The following is an 18,981-nucleotide window of genomic DNA, read 5'->3' as shown; positions in this document are numbered from 1 at the left end:
TGAGAGTTGCTCTATATTCACCAAAAGTCAAAGAAGGCCCGAAAATGTTCTCGGGCTGCTATTTCACAGCGATTGTTGCCCCAGTTGGCCTTGGTCACTCACACACAGGCTGGGGGTATTTTGCCTCAGAACAGCTCCTGTGGGCGGCTGAGCACAGGTCCCAGACCAGGAGCCCAAGTTCAGTCGCGTGGCGCTTGCGTGTTTACTCCCTGGAAGTCACCTGCCCAGGTGCCTGTTTCCTCACCTGGGAAGTGCGATGCTGATCGGGGCTCCGGGGAGAGTTAGGGAGAGGCAGCAAAGTCCCGGGTGCATGGAGAGCTGCCCTGCACAGAGATGAAGGCTTAGAGTCACTACCTCCTGCAGCTGCGCTAGGACCCAAGTTACAGTCCTCGCCTGCCCGCCACACAGCGCTCACTGCTGTGCAAGGCGCTCTCCTAAGTGCTCCGTACAGATTTGTTCACTGACCCTGAGCTACAGTCCCCATGAGGCAGGTGATGTAATTCACACGGTGCTGCGGGGGGGGGGGGGGGGGGGCGTAAACTGAGGCCTGGAAAGATTAACTTGCCCAAGGTTACACAGCTGGTAAATAGTCAAGCCAGGATTTAAACCCAGTGGTTCAGTTGCCAAATCTTCACCACCACCCTATGCAAAGTCTTTAGTGAACTCTGCACCTCCGGAGTGCAGCAAGCTGCCACGTGTCAGGAGCCCAGTCTAGGACGTGAGGAAGGAAAGACAGGAGGTCAGAAGAGAGGAAGGCGCAGGCCTGGGAGAGGAACCCATGGCCCTGCAGCTGGTGGCCAGCGTGATCGGCTTCACCGGGTGGAGCCCATTCCTGCCTCTCCCCCCATCCTCGGCTGAGCTGCCTCTGAGCTGGATCCACTCAAGGTTTATGCCTCCAGGGATGCAAAAGGGATTTCTGAGAACTCTCTCTGCCCAGGACATCCTCTTTAAGGTGGGCAAGGGCACTGACATGGACTTCTTGCTTCTTTTCCCAAATCAGAATGTTTTCCAGAACATCCAGAAACGTTCCGGAGTTTTCCTGAGTGTGAATTTGTGGAAGGCTATAAAGGATGCAGGTAAAGCAGGGGCCCCTTGGGGGTGTCATGATTGGGGTAGCAGTGATGGTGGGGTGTGTGTGCATGTGTGTGTGGGTGGAGGGAAGGAGAGAGAGAGAGAGAGAGAGGCGTGCACACCCTTAGCCTGCTTGTAGGCAAGACCAGTGCCAACAGTCAGGAGAAAACAGAGCAGCAGGTTCTCTGTCCTGGTTTACACCGGCATCTGTGGGCCTCCAGGCTCAGGACTCAGTCTCCATCCTCCCCAACTTGAGTTCCCATGTGCCAGTCAACTTTCCCAACTGCCTTGTATCCCAGAACAACTCTTACTGTAGGAAAATAACCCCGCGTGATTGATACCCTACCAAAACTCAAGGTTGCCTTAGAGACACTTCCATGTCAACATCTAGCTGTCAGGGCTAAACACCCATGAGCAGGTGGATGTACTGTCCTCACAGAAGGTTTGGAGCAAAATGAAATCAAACAACACCTGTCTGCTTCAAGAGTGCAAGCGCTTTGAGCCCTCGGATGATGATAAGCATACTGTAGGTGCCTAAGAGCTTCAGAGTTCAGGGAGAACCTGCACTCACGTCATCACATTTAATTGTCCCAACTACTTTGTGATCAGGAGTCATTATCTGCCTTGTACCGGTGGAGGAAATGGATCACAAAAAGGTTAAGTCCAGAAACTGCCACCTTCCTTGGGAAAACGTAAGATCAGATTCCCCCAGGTAAATGCCAGGGAAAGAGGGACTCTGTGGTTCTTCCTCCGGTGACTCCCAGGCTGGAGAGCAGGAGGAAGCATCTTTATGCCTTAGCATCTGTCCTTCTCTTAATTCTTCATAGTAGACAGCAGCGGTTCTCAAACCTGGAACTCTTTGGAAGCTTGTTAAAGCACGGATTGATGAGCCTTATCCCTCACCCAAAGTTTCTGATTCAGGAGAGCTTGGGTGGGGCTGAAGAATTTGTCTTTCTGGAAGGTTCCTAGGTGAGGCTGATGCTCTTGATCTGGGGGCTATGCTTCGAGAACCCTCGAATAGCTACAGAAAAATGAAATCCCATAGGAGACCACACTAATGACTCCAGAATAATAAAAGGGAGAAAGATAGAGAATAGTTGGAATCTAATTAAAAATCTTCAAGGACCAAGCAGATAACTGAAAAGGGCACTGGAGCTAACCATAAGAAAAGAGGGTGATTTTGAATGTGGCAAGTTGGAGAGTACATAGCCTATCTAAAGGCATTCAAATTCACATTTTATTAATTCTGCTAGAGAAACCAAATGTCTCTGGTGCATGGGACCCACAGGCCACCAGGCTCATCCCCTTGATGGATGGTTTGGCTTGCGAGGTTCTGCTGGCCCACCAAAGCTTGCAGGCGTGGCCATTTGCTAGTCTGCTCTTGTCTTCTAGGTGGTTGGTGCCTCCTGGAGCTCATAACCAGACATGCAGGACAGCAAGGCACCTCTACCTTGCCCGCCTATGGCCACCTTCTGACTGTGGTCTCCCCTCTGAGGACCAGCCTCTTTCCTGGTCATCCAACTTAGGACTAAACCTCTCACTTCCAGGAACCACATTTGCTCACACTAGCAGCACCCACCTGTAAGACCCACACACAGTCATGGAGTTGGGGAACAAGGTTGTTTTATAAAGTCACCAACAGAGAGAGGCCTGACAGAGGCAGGGCTGGGAGCAAACTCTGGGTGTCCTGGAAGCTCCCATTTCACATGGGAATTAGCAGATGATTGTCCCCAGCGCAGTCAGTGTCTTGAGTATCTTGAGTTGGTAACTGGCCAAACTCCAGAACAATGTCATTGGGGCCCGGCAACCAACAAGAAGGAAGCAACCATAGAACCATAAAAATACAAAGTGGAATGGGGCCCCTGGGTGGCTCAGTCGGTTGAGTGTCTGACTTTGGCTCAGGTCATGATCTCATGGTTCATGAGTTCAAGCCCAACGTTGGGCTCTGTGCTGACAACTCGGAGCCTAGAACCTGCTTCAAATACTGTGTCTCCCTCTCTCTCTCTGCTTCTCCCCACTCATGCTTTGTCTCTCACTCTCAAAAATAAATAAACATTTTTTTTTTAAAAGTACAAAGTGGAGTGAACTGACCCCTGAGCCAGGCTGAGTAGGAAACAGTGGTAGAAGGCCACCATTCTGAGCAGGTTTTTCAGACTTCACACGTCAGAAGACCAGACCTGCTCCAGCCTCCTCCCGCTCACTAACCCCACCCCATGGCCCAGACTTCCTTGCAGGGACCTCCGTCAGCAACGAGCTTCTGGATCTCATGACCCTCCGGTACAGTGATCACAGTGGCAGGGTCAGCTTCCCCAGCCTGGTCTGCTTCCTGTTACGACTGGAAGCCATGGCAAGTAAGTATCACCTGGGGGACATCTGGACACCTTCACAATGACCAAAAAAACACAGGAGAGGACCAGGAATGCCCTCCTGCTCCAGGCCCAGGAAAGGCCTCCGTAGTGGGGTGGTTGGCATCTTGCGTGAGGAGCCCTTGCTCCCAGAGGCAGAAACAACATTAGCCTGTGGAACGGTGTAATCAGCTTGGGTACCCTGCATCCTTACCCGTTCTGTCCAGTACATTCCTCTGTCTTAGGTCTCTCATTTCTTCATCACCCTATTTAGTGCCTCTTTCGGGAAGTTCATTTAATCACTGTGTCTCTTCTCTGTGGTGTTTGCGGTTTAAACCTACTCTGTAGTCTTGTGATGAATGGGGTCTCTGCTGAAGGAATTCACACACAAGTGGATAAGTGGGGGCAGGAAGGCATTCCCAAGGCTCTAGAAATTCGACTATGTGGGTCAAACATTTGGACACTTTAGCAACATACTCCTTTTTTTATTAAATTTTTTTTTCAACGTTTATTCATTTTTGGGACAGAGAGAGACAGAGCATGAACGGGGGAGGGGCAGAGAGAGAGGGAGACACAGAATCGGAAACAGGCTCCAGGCTCTGAGCCATCAGCCCAGAGCCCGACGCGGGGCTCGAACTCACGGACCGCGAGATCGTGACCTGGCTGAAGTCGGACGCTTAACCGACTGCGCCACCCAGGCGCCCCAACATACTCCTTTTTTATAATGAAATCCTATGTGAAATCCCAAGCCATACTATAGCTCGAGACTTGTGGTTGGGGTAGAAATGGGGCCTGGCCTCATTCTAATCCTCACCATCCCTGGCATGAGCACCTCTGTAAACCCCCCATCTCTGAGCTAGGTGGTTAATAAAGACTGAGGGAACAGAGCTCTGGGAGTACAGAAGAGAAGGCTGAGGCATAAGCCTCCAGAGAATTCTCAGTTGGACAAGGGAGATTCCCCAAACTTTGCATGTGGAGTACTTTATAAGACGGACCCACACATCCCCTTGGCCTGTGTAGAAGAGTGCAAAGTGCAAGGGTACTAGAAGAGGGAGAGGTGCATGTGGGCCAAAGCAGTGACAGAGAGCTTTTCTGAAGAGATGAGCCCTGGGCTGTCCCACAGAGTGAGGTTTGCTGGGAAGAGACCAGGAGGGAGGCCAGGCATACTGTGGAGAGTGAAAGAGTATGCGGAATCACCATATTTGCTTTTCTCTCCCTTGGCCTGTCTTGATTCCTCTCCTCCTCTCTAGAGACTTTCCAGAACCTCTCCAATGATGGAAAAGGACTCTACCTGACAAAAATGGAGGTGAGGTACATTCCCCTCCCAGACACAGGGCACAGCCCCAGGCCACCCCCCCCTTTCCTGATTCTAGGGGGCATTTTTCTCCCTGAGGATATTGGATAGTCTGTCCAAGGCCAGCCAAGCTGCCACCCCCCCACCCCCCACCTCCAATTACTGCCTTTATATATTACTGGCTGCCAAGGCTGCTTTAGGATCTTGGCAGACAGATTTTATTTTTTTCCCAATAGCTTAATAAAGCAGAGGATTATGTGGGAGTCATAAATCCAAGAGGGAACTTAAGAACACCTGCTGAGCTCACTGTACATTAAACTCACTCCCATTGAGCTTTAGAAAGAGCCTCCTGGCCCAGCCAGCTGGCCAACCTCCGTTATCCCTCTCACTGCTTAGCTACTCAGAGAGTAGCAAAATATATGCTGTTATGGGCAGGTTGAGGTCTCTTAAGGGGTTCAAATTAGCTGGAAAAGTTTGATGAGACTAGACTGAGATCTTTCAAGAGGGAAGGGTACCATTTGCCCTGCTCTGTATTAAGCTGACAAATGTAAAGGTATGTCATAACAATGATGCTTATTTCTCAGTGGATGAACCTGGTCATGTACAATTGAAGCAAGAAGTAAAGCAGACCCCAGAGTCCAGGTAAGACGTGGCAGCTTTAGAATCATTTCCTTCTAGGAGCACAGTTCCTCTTTTCCTGCAGGAACTGTACCCAAGACTCTCTTCCTGGGAACAACCTCCCCAGAGATTACAGAGCCCTTATTTGTGTGGATCCGGGCTCAACTGCACAGCGCCCCTGAATTTCAAGGCTAATGCTGCAGGTTTCACTCAAGCCATGTGTGGAACGGGCAGTGGACATTCATGAAAGCATGTGGCCTGAGAGTCATGAGTGAGGGATTTAGAATTCTTATTTGTTAATTTATTTTTTATTGAAATATAATTGACATTTAACAATGTATTAGTTTTAGGTGTGCAATATAATGATTCCATATATGTATATATTATGAAGTGATTACCACAATAGGTTTAATTAACATCCATCGCTACACATAGTTACAACTCTTTTTCCTTGTGAGGAAAACTTTTACAATTTATGCTGTTAGCAACTTTCAAATACACATGCAATACAGTGTTGTTAACTGTAGTCACATGCTGTATATTACATCCCCAGGGCTTCTTTGTCTTATAACTGGAACTTTGTACCTTTGGATCACCTTCATCCATTTTGCCCCCCACCCCCACCCTCACTTCTGGCAACCATCAATCGCTGTACCTATGAGTTTTGTTTCTAGATTCCACATATAAGTAAGATCATACAATATTTGTCTTTCTCTGACTTATTTCACTTAGCATAATGCCCTCAAGGTCCATCCATGTTGTCACAGACGGCAGGATTTCCTTCTTTTCCATGACGAATATTCCTTTGTATATAAAACACCTTTTCTTTATCCATCCATCTATTGTTGGGACACTTAGGTTGTTTCCATGTCTTGGCTGTTAAAAATAATGCTGCAGTGAACATGGGGTGCAAATATCTTTTTGAGTTAGTGTTTTTGTTCAGATAAATACCCCAAAGCAGTTGCTGGATGATATGATAGTTCTGTTGTAAATTTTGGGGGGAAAACTCCATACTGTTTTCCACAGTAGCTGCACCAATTTACATTCCCACCAACAGTGCACAAGGGTTTCATTTTCTCCACATCCTTACAAACACATGTTAGCTCTTGTCTTTTCTGTAACAGCCATTCTAACAGGTGTGAGGTGATCTCTCGTTGTGGTTTGGATTTGCACTTCCCTGATGACTAATGATGTTCCACACCTGTTCAAGTACCTGTTAGCCATTTTTATGTCTTCTTTGGAGTAATGTCTATTCAGATCTTCTCTGCTCACCTTTAATTTGATTATTGTTTTTTTGTCTGTTGAGTTGTATGAGTTTTTTGTATATTTTGGATATTAACCCCTTATTGGATATATGATTTGCAAATATTGTCTCCCATTTGGCAGGGTTCCTTTTAATTTTGTTGATGGTTTTCTTTGCCTGTGCAGAAGCTTTCTGGTATGCTGTAGTGCTACCTGATTATTTTTGCTTTTGTTGATTTTGCTTTTGGTGTCAAATCCAAAAAGCCATTGCCAAGATCCATGTCAAGGAGTTCACCCCTGATGTTTTCTTTCAGGAGTTTTGTGGTTTCGGGTCTTATATTCAAGTCTTTAATCCATTTTTAGTTGACTTTTGTATGTGGTGTATAATAGTAGTCCAGTTTCATTCTGGAATTCTTCATTGAAATTCCAAAGAGGAATGGCAATCACTCATCACAGGAAAGGCTAATGTGTGAAGCAATAGAAATGATCAGACTTGGGGAGTCGAGAGTTGGGTTCAGCCTGAGATCTACCACTGCCTCGCTATGCAGCTATTCAGATATCTGTAGGCATCAGCATCTATATTTCTAGCATGAGTGTGCTAAAAAATTAATGCCCATGTCACATTTCTTCTACATGTTTATTTTCAAGGAACAGGCCCTAGAGTCACATAGTCCACACCCCACCCTACTGTAGCCCCAACAGCTTGCTAGAATCTTCCAGGACTGGGGTGCTCAACATTTTGTGCTCCCCATCATTGGACAGCCCCAGGTTTTAGGTATTCTTTATTGAGGGGCAACAGACTACTTCTCTGGAACTTTCCACCCATGCTTCAAGTTCTATTCTGGACCACCATAGAAAAAAGACTGAACACGCAAGACCTTCTCATACTTGAAGATAGCTCTGCTGCCTCACTGAGGTCTCTCCTTACTCATCCCTGTTGATTCTCATCTGATAGCTATTGGTGACCATTTTCTAAATGCCAGTGTCCCTTTGAAATACACAATTCTGCTATGTAGAGGTCTTGTGATCAGCACCTTTGGGGTCCCTATTATTTTTGTAAATAGCTTTTGTTTAATCCCCCAATTGTGCACCTTAAAGTCAAGAGGCAGATCCTGTCTCCATAAAAAAATAATATTTAATATTTTAGCATAAATATTTCCTGATGAACTCTTGGTGCTGCTTAATGAGTACAAGTTAACAAACATTGCAGAGATCAAAGTTAATTAGATTCACCTGCATTTTCTTGACTTCCCCTTTCATTCCTTTTTAAAAATAGGACATTTGAATATTTCCCATTCCCAATCTGCCTGATTCCTATTCCAATCTGCATGATTTCTAACGTCAGGAATGATTCTTCAATTGTCTTTAAGCTAATTCAGCATGCAGGACCTAACGCTTGAACTTTTGGAATAACTGGACAGTTCTCATTATCCTTTCTCCTGTACAGGATCCCAATTCTCTCTCAACTTTTTTCTACATTTCCTGTTCTGAACATTATGTAAGAAGGAAGTATAAGATACATGGTTATGTGTGTTTCAATCTCTTTCATTAACACTTATCATCATCCCTGAGAGTGTTCCCTTTTCCTCATTAATCGCTGCCCTCTGATGTCATATTCTTAAAGTATATCTACTCACTCTTGGCTCCTGGGTTGCTGTGCAGGATTGGAGGTAGGAGGATGAAGAAGTTCTGCCTCCAAATCCACAAACTCACTTTCATCTGTCACCATCACCCACTTTCCTCCTGTTATGCTAGAGGGCATATGCCTCTGAGGATGTTCCAGATCTCATTAACTTCCCCCTTCACAAGGGCCTGATTGAATGAATTCTCTCCTCCATATTCTGAATACTAACTCTCTCTTCTGGAGTCTTCCAATTCCCACTGAAACATGCTTATCTTTTAAACTTTCTCCATCTCATATTACCTTCCAGCTACAACTCCATTTCTCTCCTCCCTTTACAACCAAACTTCATACAAGATGTCTCCACATCCTCACCTCCCACTTTCCCCTCAAACTATTCCATTTGGATTTTTCAGACATCATCTCTCGCCCTGACTTTTGCCTCGGCTCCCTCTGATTTTCCTATACCCACCTACTCCCCTCAAGTCAATTTCCTGCAGTCTAGGCCCACTTTTTAAAATGCACATCCATGGGCATTTGGGTGGCTCAGTCAGTTAAGTCTGACTCTTGATTTTGGCTCAGGTCATGATCCCAGGGTTGTGGGATTGAGTCCCACACTGGGCTTCATGCTGCGCATGGACCCTGCTTAGGGTTTTCTCTCTCTCTCTCTCTGGTTCTTCTGCTGGTTCTCCTTCTCTTTTTAAAACTAAAAATATAATAGTACTAAATAAAAATAAAACGTGCATCCGATCATTGCACTCTCCAGGTTGAAACACTTCAATGTCTTCCGATTGCTATTGCTGTTTAGGAAAAGTCTACAGTCATGAACATGGCCTGCATCATCTGACCCCTGCCCACCTATCTAACCATACCTTGTGTTGCTCCTCCTTCCTTCATTCTCCTCCCATCAGACCAGCATTACCTTTATCTCCTCCGATATTTCACTTTTTTTGTCAACCTCACACCCTTTGCCCCTACTGTCTACTCGGCCCTGGGGTTACATAACTCCTGATCCTTTTGTGTCTTAACCCCATTGGATTGTCATATTACTCACTATCACACTTCCTTAATTGTAACAAACCTTTTATTGTTGTTGTTGCCCACTCCTTACTTTTTTTAGGGCCTTACTGAAATATAACTTACACACCATATAGTTTATCTATTTAAGATACAGAGTCCAGTGATTTTCAGTATAGTCACAGAGCTATGCAACCATCACCACAATATAATTTTAGAACATATTCTTGTCACCCCAAAAGGAAACCTCATGCCCATTAGCAGTCACTTGCTATTTTTGCCCCACTCCTCCAGTCCTGGGAAACCACTAATCTGCTTTCTGAATCTATAGGTTTGCCTATTCTGGACAGTTCACATAATTGGAGTCATGCAACCATGGTCATGTAATGATTTCTTTCATTCATGTGACAGTATGTATCAAGCCTTCATTCCTTTTTGGTGCCAAATAAGATTTCATTTTGTAAATACACCATATTTTATTCATCCATTCATTCGTTGATGGACATTTAGGTTGTTTCTACTTCCTGGCTGTTGTGGATAATTCTGCTATGAATGTTTGTATGCAGGTCTTTGCACGGATGTATGTTTTCATTTCGCTTGTGTGCGTACCTAGGAGTGGAATTGCTGGGTCACATGGTCACTCTATATGTTGCATTTTCAGGGACTGTTTTCCAAAGCCACTGCACCATTTACATTCCCACCAGCAGGGAATGAGAGATCCGACTTCTCCACCTCCTTGTCAACACTGTTACTATTGTCTGTCATATTTATTAGAGCCATCCTAGAGAGGGTGAAGTGACAACCTCATTGTGGTTTTGGTTTGCAGTTCCTTGACTGCTCGTGATGAGAATCTTTTCAGTGCTCACTGCCCATTTGTATACTCTCTTTGGAGAAATGTCTGTTTAGATCCTTTGTTCATTTTTAAATTGGTTTATTTAACTTTTTGTTGCCCCCTTGTAAGAATTTATAATCTTAGCTACAAGTCCCTTATCACATATGTGATTTGCAAACATTTCTTTCCATTCTACAGGTTGTCTATTAAGTTTCTTGGCTATATCATTTATAGAACACAAGTTTTTAATTTCAGTGAAGCCCAGCTTACCTACCTTTTGTGTGTGTCACTTAAACTTTTGGTGTTGTATACAAGAAATCATTGCCTCATCTAAGATTATGAATATTTACTCCTATATTTTTCTCCTACAAGTTGTATAGTTTAGCTTTTACATTTAGGTCTTCGATCCATTCTGAGATAATTTTGGTGATGTAGGAGTCCAAGCTCATTGTTTTGCAAGTGTATATCCAATTGCCCCAGGACCACTTGTTGAAGAGACTATTCTTTGCCCCATTGTATTATCTTGGCACTCTTTTCAAAAGTCAATTTATCATAATGTAAGGATCTATTTCTGAACTTTCAATTCTGTCCCAGTGATCTATATGTCCTTATGCCAGTACCACACTGTGTTATTACTATAGTTTTATAGTAACTTTTGAAATCAGAAAGCTTACATCTTCTAACTTTGTTTTCTTTTTCAACATCGCCTCGGTAATTCTGGGGTCCTTGTGTTTACATATGAATTTTAGCATCAGCCTGACAAATTCGTCAGAAAAAATAAAAGCAGCTGGGATTTTGATAGCAATTGAATAAATCTGTAGATCAGTTTGGGGAGTATTGCAAACTTCACAATATAAAGCTTTTTGATCCATGAACAGGAACATGATCCATGAACATTTTTTAAGATCTTCTTTAATTTCTTTCAGCAATGTTTTATTGTTTTCACTGTAAAAGTCCTGTACTTCTTTTGTTAAATTTATTCCTAAGTATTGTATTTTTTTTTAATGTTTATTCATTTTTGAGAGAGACAGAGACAGAGTGCAAGTGGAGGAGGGGCAGAGAGAGAGAGGGAGACACAGAATCCAAAGCGGGCTCCAGGTTCTGAGCTGTCAGCACAGAGCCTGACATAGGGCTCGAGCTCATGAATGGCAAGGTCATGACCTGAGCTGACATTGGACACTTAACTGACTTAGCCACCCAAGTGCCCCCTAAGTATTGTATTTTTTTTTTAACGTTTATTTATTTTTGAGACAGAGAGAGACAGAGCATGAATGGGGAAGGGTCAGAGAGAGAGGGAGACACAGAATCTGAAACAGCCTCCGGGCTCTGAGCGGTCAGCACAGAGCCCGATGCGGGGCTCGAACTCACGGACCGCGAGATCATGACCTGAGCCGAAGTCGGACGCTTAACTGACTGAGCCACCCCGGCGCCCCTAAGTATTGTATTTTTGATGCTATTATAAATTATTAAATTTTCAGATTTTTCATTGCTAGTGTATAGAAATAAAATTGATTTTTGTATATTGATCTTATATTCTGCCACCATGCTTAACTCATTTATTCTAATTGCTTTTAAGGGATTCCTTAGGATTTTATATATACAAAATCATGTCATCTGCAATCCTGCAAGTTGTTTTATTTCTTCCATCCCAATCTGGATGCCATTTTTATTTTTCTTATCTAATTGTCTTGGCTAGAATTTCTAGTACAACCCTGACTAAAGATGGAGAAAGCAGACACTCTTGTCTGCTTGGTGTTCCTGATTTAGGGAGAAAATACCTAGTCTTTTGTCAATAAGAATAATGTTAAATATTTGTCAAGCTGAGGAAGTTCCCCTCTATTTCTAGTTTGCTTATTCGACACACTTTTAATTACCTGCTTGATATCTGTATTCCCTGCTGGACTATCAGCTTAGATATGTCTTTTTTCTGCTATCTCCTTAGCACATAGCAAAAGTCTGGCATACAGAAACTACTCAATAACAACTTCCCAAATGACTTAAAGAAATGCCCTTTCAGGTTCGTGTCTTCCTTTATTTGTTCTTGTCCCAACTTTTGTAAAAGTTGTCTTCAACCCAGTTCTTCCTACTCCCAGCTATCTGTCTAGTTTCTTGCTCATCAGGACTACTAGAAAGTAGATAATTAACATTATCTTGTTATAATCTCCAGTACATCATGACCTATATATATATATTTTTTTTTATAAAAGGCTATTGTCTCACCTGTTGAGCCTCTCACCCATTTGAAATATGCTTTCCTGAGTCCAGGGCACACTTCGACTCTGCCCAACATTCCCTTCGTTTGTTCCCATGAGGTCAAAGTTACTTTCCTCCAGGATTTCCATCACTCCCAGGTTAGCAAAGAGACTCTAACTGTTGGCCAACATCCAACACAAGGAAAATTCCCTCTCCTTGTTCATTTGGCCCTCTGGGCAATGAAGCTATCACTGGAACAAGTGAAGGCCTTGTCAGAGGAGCTAAGTGAGCTTCTCCCCAAGGATTAGGGTTACTAAAGCCCCCTCATCAGTCTCTTTGGACCCACCAGGCAAGCTGGCATGTACTCCCATTGGGACATTTCTGTTACCCTCCCCCTCTCTCTCTCTCATCTTCAACCCATCTGCTGTGCTCTGAGTAAATTAGGATATAGAAATGTGCAATCAGACAATTCCTCTTCCTCCCCTCATGTCATATCTATTTCTTTTTCTTTCGAACAAAGCATGTACCCCCATTATCATCTTGCAGACAATGTTTGTGTTAACATTGTTTTAAAATATCAAATTCATACTTAAAAAAATACGAAAACTCAATGCATTGGTATATGGTGCTTGGAGAATTAAGGCTACGTTGATAGTAATTGATTTCAAGTCTAGAGTTTTAATGTAGTCACACTCTGCTGACAGTTTGTCTAGCTAACGTCATCCACATTCATGTTTATTTACCCTCAATATGGTAGCGAAATGCTTTAATCTAAGGAGATTATTATTTGTAACAATTTACCACTACATGGAAGTAAACTGTCCTGTGCAAGGGGCCAGTTTCTCTCACTCTGCATGAAAGTGAAATGTGAGTGGCAATGGCTCCGATCCTGCTGATTTACCAACAACATTTTTCTCCTATTCTAGTAAATCCATCTCCTGTATCCTGCAGACCAAAGACATTCTTTTTGAGACGTGGAAGTCTGGATTTGCCTGTGGCAAGGTGAAACTCCTTACCTGCTTTGGCCAACATACACCTGGAGATGACTATAGAACCTGGGGTATCCAGCCTTCCAGATCTGGCCTTTTTTTTAGTTTGTTTATTTATTTTGAAAGAGAGACCATGAGTGGGCAGAGAGAGAGAGAGAGAGAGAGAATCCCAAGCAGGCTCCACGCTGTCAGCACAAAGCCCAATGTAGGGCTTGAGCTCACGAACTGTGAGATCATGATCTGAGTCAAAATCAAGAATTGGATGCTTAACCAACCAAGCCACCCAGGTGCCTCCACACCTGGCTCTTAAAGAGAACTGTATCCAGCTGGAAAAAATGACTTGGGTACTCCAATGACATAAGGCAAGAAGGAGGAAGAGTTGGCATCCAGGAAACAGATGAATCAGAACACGACCCTTCACTGACTGGGGAAGTCCCACAGAGAGGGAGAGGGAGTGACCAGCAAGGAGCCAAAAGAGTGGTCTTTGGGAAATATGGAATCAGCAGTTTATCTGATTACTTAATCATGGGTAAAATTGTGCTCAGAAGGATTTTTAAATTTTGCTGGAAAGTTTTGGAAGAATTGTTAGGATAATGACATAGATTAAGCAGATTTTTTTTTAATGAGGTAATTATTAACTCCTGGAAGAACAAAGAATTATAGGAAAAAAATGGAAAAGTGATTCTAGAGTTTTTTTCAGTCAGCAGTGAACAGTACATCCATAATTAAAATAAAAATTGAACATTGATTTAACAAAAAGTGACATAAATATATTGGGAATCGAATGGAGAAAAGCAGGTATGGAATAGGTTAGAAGCATGCCAGCCCAATCTTCCAGCGTAAGCAGTCAGTGGCATTTAACATTGACAATTCCAGGGATAACTGTGCAGGCATATCACTTAGAAATATGGAGGTAGGCATCAGAAGAAAGAGTCTGCAGAGAGGAATTTAGGACACAAATGGGACAGGGGACTGCTGTTTTTCCTTCACGCCTTGTTATACTATTTGGATTTTTAAACTGTGTTCATTAGGCTAGACTTGTATGAAAAAATAAATAAGCAAACTAGTAACTAGACTAAGAGACAAGAATTTAAGACTCAAGAGAAAAGGAAGGAGATAGAAAAGAAGAATCAAGGCTTCTTCTTTACCACACGGCCAGGAAAGTTAGCTGATTATAGCTGTAGGAAAAAAAATGTCCATGCAAGAACTCTTTCATCCAGGAGATGGGCACTTGAGAAAAGTCACTCTTGTACCAGAATCCACAGCCATCAGACCAGCATCCTGCTGGAACAGAGGACAGAGCTGTTTTTATTCTAGCTGCTTCTGGTCTCAGCCCTTCCAACCCATCCAGGAGTCAGAAGAGTATCTCCCCACCTTTCCCTCCACTCTGCCACAGGCACTCAGGTGCCCAGTGGGCTGCAGTTTGGACTAAGGGCAGAGTAAGTGGGTAGGGGGCCTCCGAGGAATTTCGGAGAATGAGGTGTAGACATTCCCATCCACTGGGGAGCCACGGGTGTAATGGAACTGGTCCAGCCTCACCAGCAGGTGGTACAGGTTCTCCGCTGTTGTTGGGTGGTCCCAAACAGTATCTCTGGGAACAGGCCCAGGCATCTGTGGTCACTCAAAGGAAGATAAAGCTTCTTTACTCTCCCCTAGCCTTCTGCATTTGAGCATCTGTGTCTTTCTCTAGGACAAGCTCCTATTAGTCCCTCAAGAACCTGGCTCTCATTGGAAGAGGTGGCGCTGCCTCTGTGGTGGTGACACATTGAAACCTGCCCTTCCCTGAAACGTAGTCAAAGCTGCCTTCGAGGAGCCTGGGCCAGGCCCTCGGCTGGGTCAGGTTCTAGTAAGCCCAAGGTCACAGAGCAGGTCCTCTGGATACTTCGGGACTCCAGCCTGGGACGCTCTGGAAGATGAAGCAGGAGACATTCCACTGTGGGAAAGAAGGGAGGAAGAGGCATCTCAGCCCCCTCCCTCCAGTCCAATACATTTCCAGGAAAAGCCAGAGTGAGTCAGTCTGCCCACCCATGGGTCCAGAGGGTGATAAGGGAGAAGTCTGCTGGATGTCGCAGAATGACCATACTTCCACTGTCTGAATCCTGATTGTTTCACAGCCAAATGGCAAAACAAAACACAGTTTCTATAAAGGTCTTGGACTCTGTGAGAAGTAGAATCATAATTATGGATTTAAAAAAAAATGGGGAAAGAGAAATCCAGCCACCAAGGCAGGTACCTACCTCCCTCTTCATCCATGAAGGTGTCTCCCAAACATCATGGCCCATTACAACATAGAAGAGTTTCCAGAGAGTGACAAGGCCATACCCCACTCAGGAGAATTTGTAGTTTGAGAAAGCACTCCTGGAAGCATGCCCCAGTGGGAGAGTCCTTACAAATAGAACTCAAGAGGACAGGAGGGTGGAGATCTTCCTGAGTTGTAACCTTTCTGAACAGACACCATCCAAGGCAGATGGAACGAGGCAGGGATACGCCATTGCAAACGTCCATGTTCAGGAACAAAGTCAGCATTTGGAAGTGGATGCATCCTGGAATGAGGAACAAGCACAGCCACCTAAGCTGTACCCTACAGGGGCTGTTGCAAAGTGCTCATGATCATGTCAGTAGTACAGCAGAGACAGCCACACAGCTAACCTCGGACCAGGTCATTTAGCCTCCAGGCCCTATGCTTAGTCAGGATAGTTGGCCACAGTTATCAGCATGGACTTAGGAGGTAGACAGAGCTAATGCCTAAAGACTCAGACTGCTGGGCTGTCAGACTGCTCTCTTACATAAGATTTTCTGCATGTGAAACACTGGTACCAACAGATCAACACAGACTTTGCTTTAAAAAAAGGGGGGGGGGAATGGGGAGCTGGAGACCAGAAGAATGAATGAGCCCACCTCCTGCAGGACTTCACCTGAATGTCCAGGTGGAAAACCAACACACCTGCACACTTTGCTGCCCCAACTACATGTCGCTCCAGACTTCTTCTGGGTCTTCTGAGGCCCTGGGAGACAAGAAGGAAGGAATTTTGCAGATCTAGGGTTGCGGTGAGCAGCCCAGCGTGGCCATGCTGCCTCTGCCCTACTGGATGGGTGTCCACAAAATAGTAGTTTTCTCCCTCACAGGGCTTTGCTCAAGAACCAGTCTCATTTTCTCTTTAAACTAACAGGATATATGGCAGAATTTACTCAGCTGATTAGTTGAAAAGCTGACTCTCACAGCCACACAGGCGCTGGAGGCTGAGGGCCTAGGGAGGCTCTGCATGGGCCTTGTGGGCGCGCCTGGCTTCTCTGCTTGGAAGGTGGGGGTGGGGGGAGACTTTGTCCTCATGTCCCCATAGGAGGGAAGGGCCTTGATCCTTAGCCCTGGCACAGGACAGACTAGGCATTTTAATCCCAGGCTGTACCTTCCCAGGGTTCCCCTCACCCTTCAGCCAAGGTCAAGAAAATCCCCCAAAGCAGGACTGGAGACACTCTGGCTCTGCCAGCCTTCACCTGTGGTTCCTAGAACAGGCTATGTTGTCCCTGGGAGTGAGGCAGAGGGCAAGGAACACAGCCGGTGCCAGGCAGAGGGTGGGGAGGGGTGAGGGACCTCAAGGAACAAATGACAAGGCCTCACCTGCCCCCTGGCCCCCAGACTCTCAGAAGCTCTACAGCGGCAGCCACTCCACGAGGGAAGCAGGGAGGCCAGGCTCTCCTTGCTATATTATAGATGAGATCCTTGAGGCCCAGGGAAGAATTTGCCACCCCATTACAATTGGCGGGAACTCTCCTGGCAAGGCTGTTCTCAGGCTTCCAGTCCCTTCCAGACAGGAGAGGATATAGAAGGGGATGTAAGGAGTGTCAGGTGCCAGCAGAAAAGAGAGAAACAGGGCGAGAGAAGGAAAGACAAGCAGATGATATGGAGAGCCAGGAGAAGAGGGAAGATTCCAGTGGGGCAGACAAACGAGGCCTGGGAAGGGAACAATAGACACAGACGAGTAAGATGGGAGGGGCAGAGAACAAGACAGATCAGAAGATCACGGAAAGAAGACGGACCATGGGTGTGGATGGGGGTGTGGGTGATGGCTCCCTGTCATCGGAGACCCACTACCAGCAAAAATGTTGACTTGCCCGACACCGATATTGGGCCTATAACTCTCAAATGTCATTGCTCATCAAAATCACTGGGGATAACATTACAAAAAGCTTCCAAGATTCTGATCCAGAAAGTCTAGGGCTAGGCCTGGGAATCCGCTTTTATTTAAAGCTCCCCCAGTGATGCCTGTAGTCCTTGGGTGACATTTCAGATGTCACTGCTTTTGTGACTCCACTGAGTGATGAAGCCGGGGTGGCCCTGAGATGCCCCATGAATCCCAGGTTAACGCCTCCCACCTGCACTGCCCCAGCCACACTCCGCTGCGGTCAGGTGGATCTCCAGGAGTCCTTCCTCCCCGCTCCCAGCTGCCTTCTCCCCCTTCTCCCAGCTCCCCAGACAACTGATGTCCTGCTTTATTTTTCCCTTCAAACAAGCTAATTAAGCAATAATCCTAGAAGAATCCATCACTCTGACAAGGTTGTTGATTAACCATCCCCCAAGCCAAGCCAAAAGTGTTTAATATCCCCGCGGAATGGTCAATGGCGAGTACAGCAGCCCTGGGCTGCCGCAAAGCAAGTGATGGCTGTGTCTGAGAAGGCAGATGCAGAACGGGTGATTGGGCCTGACTTTGCAGCCTGGCGGAGGACAGAGGAGAGGCAGGGGGACTGGCTTGAGGCCCCACAGGCTGGGGCATATCTCACAAGATTCTAGACCATTCTTTCTGAGACCGCCCAAAGCCCCCAGAGAGTTCCTAGGGTTATGAACAACTCTGGACCACGGGAGAAGAGCTGAAGGAAAGGGGGTTGGACCCAAGGACATAATTCTCCAGCTTTACAGCTATGCCAATTATATAGCTGCTGGAGTGAAAGCAGAGACAGGCAGAACGATGAAATCACTGACTTTGAGAGATCATTTCAAGTCCAGACGATATATCTTTCTGTTTTCCACGCTTAGACTCTTATTGTAAACACCCCCCTATTCCCCTAAAAGATTTACTTTCTTCAGCACTGGGAAAAATAACACTCGGCGACCACGCAGGATGTGATAAAACACTGCCCCCTGGCGGCCACAATTGTTGCAGCTTCGAAGCATCCACCTTCCAAAGGCCCCTTCCCTCTCAAGGAGCACCTCCAGCCCACCCACCTGGAGCATGCACCATCTGAGCTGCGACATCCGTGGAACTGTCCTATCACCTGTCTGCCTCCGATTCTGGTCTCCTTTCTGCCGTGTTTTGCATAAAGAGTCGATGATGTTGGCAAATACTCTGGACCAAGGGAAAAGAAACTGATCCCCATCTGGGCCATCCTGCTTTGGTCACTGATATCTTACATCTTTAAGAGTATCCAATTTGGTTCTGCCACAAGAAAAAGAAAACAGCATATAGTAGGTGCTCATTGCATGCTAACGAGAACAAACGAGTGAAAATATGCAAAGAAAGGGAGCACGGTGGAGCAGACAGAGCACTGGACAAGGACTCTGGAGTGTAAGGCTCAAGTCCCGGTTCTGCCTCCAGCCATCTGTATGTGTTTCAGACCTTCTCTCTCTGGGCCTCCTTCTCTAAAACGAAGAGGCTGAAGTTGGAGTTCTCTAAGGTCCCTTCCACATCACAAACTCAAAGGAGCCGGGTCCTAATGATTCTAATCCATAATCATCAAGGGGCAGCTATTAGCCAGGAAAAAGG

General features: G+C 45.5%; 1 protein-coding gene across 1 annotated transcript in view; it reads left to right on the top strand.

The window, feature by feature from the left end:
- CAPN13 (calpain 13) overlaps positions 1–14,887 on the top strand; it is an 83,103-nt gene extending 68,216 nt beyond the window's left edge. The window contains exons 19-23 of the mRNA XM_086700298.1: positions 1,001–1,076; positions 3,294–3,422; positions 4,667–4,722; positions 5,295–5,352; positions 13,160–14,887. Of these exons, the coding sequence (XP_086556424.1) occupies positions 1,001–1,076; positions 3,294–3,422; positions 4,667–4,722; positions 5,295–5,321 (288 nt within the window). The 3' untranslated portion in view covers positions 5,322–5,352; positions 13,160–14,887. The remainder of the gene's footprint in view (positions 1–1,000; positions 1,077–3,293; positions 3,423–4,666; positions 4,723–5,294; positions 5,353–13,159) is intronic.
- The last annotated feature ends 4,094 nt before the right edge of the window (positions 14,888–18,981 follow it).

The sequence above is a fragment of the Puma concolor genome, chromosome A3, assembly GCF_028749965.1.
Source record: "Puma concolor isolate L17-30 chromosome A3, mPumCon1.1.hap2, whole genome shotgun sequence".
In the NCBI taxonomy this organism is placed as follows: Eukaryota; Metazoa; Chordata; class Mammalia; order Carnivora; family Felidae; genus Puma; species Puma concolor.
Note: the sequence above shows the minus strand (reverse complement) of the source record. Positions and strands in the feature narration are given on the sequence as shown.